This window comes from Brugia malayi, assembly GCF_000002995.4.
Source record: "Brugia malayi strain FR3 genome assembly, contig: Bm_v4_Chr2_contig_001, whole genome shotgun sequence".
In the NCBI taxonomy this organism is placed as follows: Eukaryota; Metazoa; Nematoda; class Chromadorea; order Rhabditida; family Onchocercidae; genus Brugia; species Brugia malayi.
Window position 1 is genome coordinate 2,780,896 of NW_025062476.1, and position 7,876 is coordinate 2,788,771.

The 7,876-nt window shown below is 26.8% G+C and overlaps 2 protein-coding genes across 3 annotated transcripts; one reads left to right on the forward strand and one right to left on the reverse strand.

Annotated features, from left to right (window-relative positions):
• Window positions 1-3,799: 3,799 nt before the first annotated feature.
• On the forward strand, window positions 3,800-4,430 carry Bm1404 (Uncharacterized protein; the record flags this gene model as incomplete). The annotated part of the gene is made up of 3 exons (XM_043078232.1): window positions 3,800-3,844; window positions 4,133-4,228; window positions 4,332-4,430. The coding sequence occupies 3 exons, from the start codon at window positions 3,800-3,802 to the stop codon at window positions 4,428-4,430; spliced, it is 240 nt and encodes a 79-aa protein (XP_042934166.1).
• Window positions 4,431-5,566: 1,136 nt separating this feature from the next.
• Window positions 5,567-7,480, reverse strand: Bma-rab-7 (ras-related protein Rab-7, putative; the record flags this gene model as incomplete). Of its 2 annotated transcripts, none has more annotated exons than XM_001894616.1 (4): window positions 5,567-5,731; window positions 5,982-6,111; window positions 6,581-6,732; window positions 7,289-7,480. In XM_001894616.1, the coding sequence occupies 4 exons, from the start codon at window positions 7,478-7,480 to the stop codon at window positions 5,567-5,569; spliced, it is 639 nt and encodes a 212-aa protein (XP_001894651.1). The 2 variants fall into 2 exon arrangements, with proteins under 2 accessions (XP_001894651.1, XP_042934167.1); XM_043078233.1 differs by having other exon boundaries at window positions 7,289-7,396.
• Window positions 7,481-7,876: the final 396 nt, after the last annotated feature.

Here is a 7,876-nt window from a genome sequence, read left to right on the forward strand (position 1 = left end):
TTGTCACATTAATTTCATAAATTCTAGCTTATAAACAAAGTTGGAAATCAAGAAAACAACAAAATTCTTTGCTTAAAATTCATTTAATAGTGATGAATTTTATGCCAAATAAATTTGTTTAATAGCAAATTTTAATTTTAAGGCTATAAGAATAACTAAATTTTGCTGAATAAATTATTTTTATCAATTTCCTTTTTATATATTTTATTTTTTTAACAATTATTTGCATAATTATCACGCAATACACAAACTTTTGTTCCTTTCGTATGATGGATTTACGGTACGATTTGCATTTACAACTGCAAATGCACTCTTCTTAGCAAGGTAAAATTAATAAAATAAATTATAAATTATAACACTTCGAAAATTATTCCTTCTCGCATATAAAATTTTTTTTATTTATTTGAATCATTTTAAATTTTAAAATAAATTTTCCATTTTTTTCATTCATCGCTTTTTTTTTTTTTTGCTTCATTTTTAATTGCTATAAAAAAAAATTCTCTTGTTTTTTTTGTAAACTAATGTTAGAGTAAAAATGTAAAAAATTTAATAGTCGATTTTTAAAAAGAAAGTTCTAATTTATAAATTTGAAATCAAAAATTTAAGAAATAAAAATTGTTTACAGTGGTGGCATTTGTGCATCATTTCTATATTTCATGCAAAAAAATCTGTTAATGTTAAACGAAAGTGTTATCAGTCAGATAGAATCATTTGATGAAAAATTTTATTGCTCGAAAAGAATACGAAAATTTTGTAAATTAATGGTTGTTGTTATTTTCGTTTCTTCTTGTATTACCGTCCTTTTTGATAGCAGTTTGTTTTGTTTTGTTTTGTTTTTTTTTTTCTTCTTGTTTCTTTCTTCAGAATACAAAATTATAAAATTTAATTAGTTGCTTTTTAAATTATTTTAAAATTAAAATAATTTCCACTTAAAATTAGCAATGAAATATTAGTAATTGATAAAAAAAAAAAATAAATAATAGTAATTTGAACAGAACTTTAAATTATAATAATATGTATATATATATATATATTGTATTTTATTTTATTTTATTTTATCATAAAATGTTACATCAATTTGAAATGTTTCATGCAGTAATCACTAAGTAATTAACTAATTAATTAATTAATTAATTAATTAATGCAAATATTCAAACAATAATTGTTGCATTTATCTCTTTCCCCTGTTCTTCTAAACAATTTTCACTATCTTTCGGGAGGAAAAAGATCACCAAAAAAGCTTAAATTAAATATAAACAAATGTAATTTAATTCATAATTCTTATTATAAACAAAATCCTATTAATATGAATGCTTTACACTCGAAGTTAGCTTAAGAATTTTGCAAAAAAAAAAAAAAAAAGAACTTTTATTTACATTTAACTTTTCTTCTCTGTTTAGCTTCAAAAAGGCAAAAAAAAAAAATCAAATTCATTGGGATATAAATTGAAATAAACTATGAAATAAACTATATCATTTTTTTCTATCAGTAAAAAAATAATTAAAATAACTGATAAAATGAAATAAAATATTTTGCACTAATTGTTTGAATAAAATAAACAACAATCAAATATTAAATGTAATAAATTGTATTACTGTAAACATTTATATATCAATGAAAAAAATTTGTAGTACAACGTATTGAAGTAACAACTAACGATCACGTAACTTCCACGTTTTACACTATTTATTACTTTGTTGATTATTACGTCGCATTTATGGCGCAATCAGCTTTAATGAGTTGTACAATACTTTATTTCTTGCCAAACTATATTTTGGCACGATGTTTGGATAAGCTTATAAATGATATGTATCATGCTGGAGTTATGCTTGATGGCGAGTAAGTATTATTTAATTTATTTTTCTCTTTTCTCTTTAAAGTATATTTTTTTTTCTAAATTTAATAAATTTTAATTAATCAAATCAAATATAAGTATGATAATATATGAATAATATGAGAAATATGATAAGATATGTAATCATTAAGCTTTCAATTCTGATTATTTTTAAGATTTTGATTTTTAAATTGTTTTAAGTCATATTTATCACTATGATAATGATCTTTAGCATGATTCAAAAAAAGGATTCAAATTCAAATTAAAATGTCAGATAGATTTAATGATTTGAATTTGTTTTCCTTCAATGAGTGAATGTTATCATCAATATTTCTGTGTGAAACATTCAAATGTTTATTTATTTTTTTTTTTTTTTGTTTAAATTTCATATTATAATTTAAAATTGAAATCGTTTTGCATGAAGGAAAGCTCTGATATTAAAAGAAGTGTTAAAATAATGGTACAAAGACGATTTTTATCAGAAATTATTAACAAGAATCATTATTATTATTATTAGGAATAGTAAAATTTTAAGTTGACAAAGTTAAATAAAGTGAAGTAAAAAAAAAGAAAAAGAAGTGATAGTAGTAAGGGAAAAGTTGATAATTTAATAAAACAGTAAAATACTTTTTATTCATTCAAATATTTGATTAAAAATGATAACTAATAAAATGAATAATAAAGGTCTTTCACAGGATGACATCTGAAAATGCTCTAAATAAACTGGAATCATTCCAGAAGCGATATCAGGTTATCACTATTAAAAATGCTATTTGCTTGTGGTGATAATGATAGTGAATGAATGATTGTATTGTATGATGATAGACATAACAAATGATAATTAGAAGAATTCATAATCATGAAATGTTATCTTTTGAGATGGATGGATGGATCAGTTTGAAGATGATTGTTTTATTCAGAAAATATTGCAAAATTTCCGATCTAATTGATAAGAATGAAAAAAAAAAAAAACTATTCTTTAACACTTTGTATTGTTTCTTTAAAAAAAAAAATTATTGATTTAGACTAATTTAAATTATTTCTTTCTTTCAAAAATTTGATAATTTTCTTAAATGTTACATATATTTTGTAAATTCTTTGTATTTGTTCATTTATTTACAATTTCCCTCAATTTCTCTCATCTTTAATTACTTCTAAAAATTTTCAGCTTCTCAAAAAAGCCGCTAATGTTATCGAATTTAATTTCAAATACATCGCATTCTATGTGCAAACGATTTGTTTAATTGAATTATCCTGTCTACTTTATGCATATTTACAAAATTTAAATTGGAATTGGTTTGATACAATATTATTTCTCATTTTCGTCATTCAAATCACTTCATTTATGTTATCATTTATAGTACCAGCATATCTCAATTATGAAAAGGTTTTCTCTACTTATTATTACAATTAAATTTTGTAATCTAATTAGATTGGACAGTGCTAAAGGATAATAAATGGAATAGTGAAATATTGAAATTTACTTATACATTTAAGAATAATTTCTTAAAAGTTACAGCTATCATTTTATTAGTGCAAAAATTTCAAATTTTCAAATTGGTTTGAAAATAATAATAGCACTAATGGTTTTTTTTTTGAAACTTTTAATGGTCAGAAAGTTTTGTATACTTTATTAAGTTGTTAAGAGGAAGAATTACCAGTAATTATGCTTTTGAAATGATTAATACAATTGCTGGATATTATAAAAAAAAGAAAAGAATTGTTGAATGATTAAAGAAATAATTTTGATATTGATATTATTTATCATCCTTTGATATATAGTTCTTGTAATTGTTCCATTTATGTTTGTTATAGTAGGTATAAATAAGTAAACAGTAAATATGAGTAATACTACTTACTAATGTGTTTATTAATTTTTTGACATTACTTTCCGTTTCTTTTTTTGTTAATTTTAATCAAAACAATATTTTACAGAATAAAAAGATATCGGAAATATGTCCGGAAATGTTCGAAAAACAAATGCAAAAAGATTCAAATGTTGTGCTAGCGGTTAGTTTCGCAGGGAAATTATTTCTTAGTGTATCATTTTCATTTTTTTTTTTTTTTTTGGATTAAAAAGCAAAGAATTTTAGAGTTTGAAAATAAAAATGAAAACATACTTTTGATCTTTAATATTTGGTAATAAGATAATAGCTCTCAAATGGTTCATGATCACAAGTATTCATTTCTAATTTACCTATAAATAATTACCGGATAATCGGATGATTAGTTTAGGTTAGGATTACAAACTTTTATTGGTAAAATGTTATTTTAGCTTAACTGATTTCGCACTTATAGACTAAAGTGCTAATGTTTATGTATCAACTTGAAGCAATGCCAATAATTTTCACTTCTGGTGGATTCTTCGTTGTCAAACGTTCACTTCTTCCTACAGTGAGTGTGTTCCTGCTTTCAAAAGAGTTTTTAATTTAACCTTAATCTTAATCTTGTTTGAATATAATTATATCTAATTTAACAAATGTTTTATTATCCTAAGCTGGTTTCGTTCATGCTCACTTATGTTTTCCTGATGATTCAACTCGGACAAACACCGGCATGTGTAATGGACAATAGCATGTCCGTGAAATCAGTTTGAAACAGTATTGCAATTTCTGAACAGATACTTACTTTTTAAATGTTTCACTTAACATTTTTATGACTTGAAAGGTAGTAAAAATATCGAAAGGTAAAGTGATAAGAAATATATGGAAAGATGAGATGATAAAAGTGTAGAAAATTTTGCACTTTTCCCTTGTAAAGAAATCAATGAAGGATGGCATTGATGATTCACTATTTATAAATTTATTGTATAATGAAAAATAGTCGCACATGACTACTTTTCTTATCATCTTGCAATATTCTAATTTCTGTCCATTAATACAACGAATAAACTGCTAATATCACCAACAAATATGCTAACCTCAGAATTAATAAGAGTAGGAAGTAACGGATTTTGTTCCATTTCAAAAATTTTAGCAGAAATGCATTGAACCAACTGGAGATGCAATTATTATTCATTACGTTACACAGCAGTGTAAATAACAGCTGAAAAGGGAAATTATTGGTAAAATGCATTTCTGCGAAAAGGCATGTTGCATAACTTTACAATGCACAAAACATGCCATCAGCCTCCCTCAACGTGGACATGAAAAGCTTTGAAGAATCACAATGAGATAAAGCGTTACTTTGTTTATTCAACTGCTTTATAGGAAAACAGGATACAGAAAAGTATAAAACTTTGCTCAATTCCAAATCTTTTCGAAAGATTGACTTTTTACAATTTGTTACAGAGAGAGGAAAGAGAGAGTGAGAGATAAACAGAGAGAGAGGAAGAGTAAATTTCATTAACATTTAATGAACAGTTTAAAAAATTCTACATTTGGAAAAGTTAGAACTTCCTCCAAAAGCAAAACTTTTTATAAGGCATTAATTTATAAAGGGAATAACGGACCACTTTTAGTATTCAAAAGAAAAAACCAGCGCTTCGAGAGAGAAGTTCGCATTATGGCTGCATTTTGCAATTTGAAAAATATTCATTTACGGACGTGTCACATAATCGAAACTATGATAAGTTGATAGCAATATTATGAAAGTCTCCAAGGTGAACTGGAAACTAGAGAAACAATTACATAAATGTTCGAATTTTATATCCAAGTATGCAAATATACTTTAAACAAAAAAAAACTCTTCCTTATATTTAAGTCTAAATGCAAACTCCGGTCACTCAAACCCTCAGCAATTACAGCCACTATTAGGTTGGGCTATTTCCCGATGATCCAAGCGAATTTGATCGGGAAACTCCGGAAAATCCTGCACATCCTGCGCCTCGCGCTTTAAAGCATCACGAGCAATTTCAATAAATGCTTGCTCTACGTTTACGGCTTCCTTAGCTGATACCTGGAATGCGAAACAAATCAGTTCACATTAATGAAAGGCAATTATCCCAAAACCCAAGCAAAGGAAAACGTAAACTTAGAAAAAACACATAAATCAATTTTATTACCCAATAATACGAATAGGAAATGTTTAACAGGTAACAATCTGCAATAAACATCCGACAGAAAAACAATATCCTCATCCCAACTTTTGCTAAGCATTTGTAATATTTCCTAAGTATTTATTCTACAAAAACCATTAAATGACTAACCTCATAATATTTGATATTATTTTTTGTTTGACACCATGCTTGCGCTCTTTTGGCACTAACGGCACGTCTAGCTTCTAGATCAATTTTATTACCCAGTAATACAAATGGGAAATGTTCCGGATCACGTGGACTGAAAATCAAATATTATTATTAACTCTCCAAGCTGCATCAAAATTTTTTTGCTAACTCTTCGGTACGCTGTTCATGATATGGCTACAAAATCCTGCACTACCCATACGAAATAACATTTGACAAACAATATTTTTTTGATTAAAAGCTAATATTATAAATAAAACACCAAACAAAAAATCCATACGTTGCAAAGAGATACAGATCCCACTCTTCTAAATAGGATAATCGACCTTCTCAGAATTCCCTTCCTTTGAGACAATTCTTGGAAACATAAGGCCATAAATCATTTATACCTTTTTAGAATAAATCTACTTGTCCCAAATAAAAATATTACAATTAAAAAAATGTATAAATGTAGCATATTACCAATTACATAGAAAACACATTCCTTAAAGCTAAAATAGGTACACTAATACCTCAGATTCAGCTGAAAATCACTGTGTGGAGCTAAATTGTCGAAAACAAACCTTGCTTGAATCAAAAATTCGTCTCTCCATGATTCAAGACTTCGAAAAGAACTGGCATTAGTGATATCATAAGTAAGTACACAACAGTCCGCTCCTCTGTAAAAAGCAACACCCAACGATTGAAAACGTTCTTGTCCAGCTGTGTCCCAAATCTGTAAAAAAGCAACAACTTCCAACTCAGATCTATTTAGTAATTTCCAAACGTACAAATCAGCAATTTAGCTTATATCTTACATAATAATACTAGTTATCTTATGACATAAGGAAGTATTAGTAAGTGACACAAATAATCATAAAATGGAAAGGTAGCATCTGAATAACCGCCGTCCTACATGCGTGAGAGACTCTCCAAAACGATTCTGCTCTTTAAACAAATATGAAAATATCCATCTAAATAAAGCTTCCTTAGTTTAGCATTCCTGATTATTAAACCAATTAACTACACAGAAGGAGTAGAAGCATAAAGATACCAATGTACAAACACCAAATAACCAGTTTTAAAAATTCCAATTACGAAAGAGTTCGGAAAAGCGAACAGTTTTAAATTAATGATATGCATGCTTTTAAAAAGACCCAAATAACTTTCAGTTACTTTGTCACACAGCCTTGAAGAGGAATATTTCAAACAAACTCTTGTTCACTTAAAGTCATGTCCAAGAAATTTAGATTCCAAATTAATCTTCAAAGAATAAATAAATATTGATCAACCTGCATAGTAACAGTCCGATCACCAACTGATATATCCTTTGTCAGGAAATCAGCACCAATCGTTGCTTTATACTGATTACTGAATTTCTTGTTTACATACTGATTCATTAGTGATGTTTTGCCAACACCCGAGTCGCCTAGTATAATTACTTTGAGAAGAGCTTTTTTGCGACCACCACCCGGTGCCGACATTGTGGTAAATTTACGTAAACAAACTGAAATACTTATAAAGCATTAATAAATTTAAAAATCAACAATCTTTTACACAAGACGTACTGGAAATGAAATTTGTGAAATATTTAGCGATTCTTGCCATAAAAGTTCGTAGTGAACACCAAAATTAGCAAGTTCCAAAAATCTTTATCTTTTCCGTTACTCAATGTTCACCGTTGACAGTTTGAAATTACAAAGAATGAAAAAAATAAAATTCTAATACAAGATTTTAAAGAAAATGTAAGACAACAATCTCCTCATGTGAAAAAAAAAAAAAAAAAAACGCTAATGCTGTCATTAACCTAAATCATCTGAAAAAAAGACCGAACAATAATGATTGCATGTGAACTTGTAAACAAGCTTCCACTGAATCAA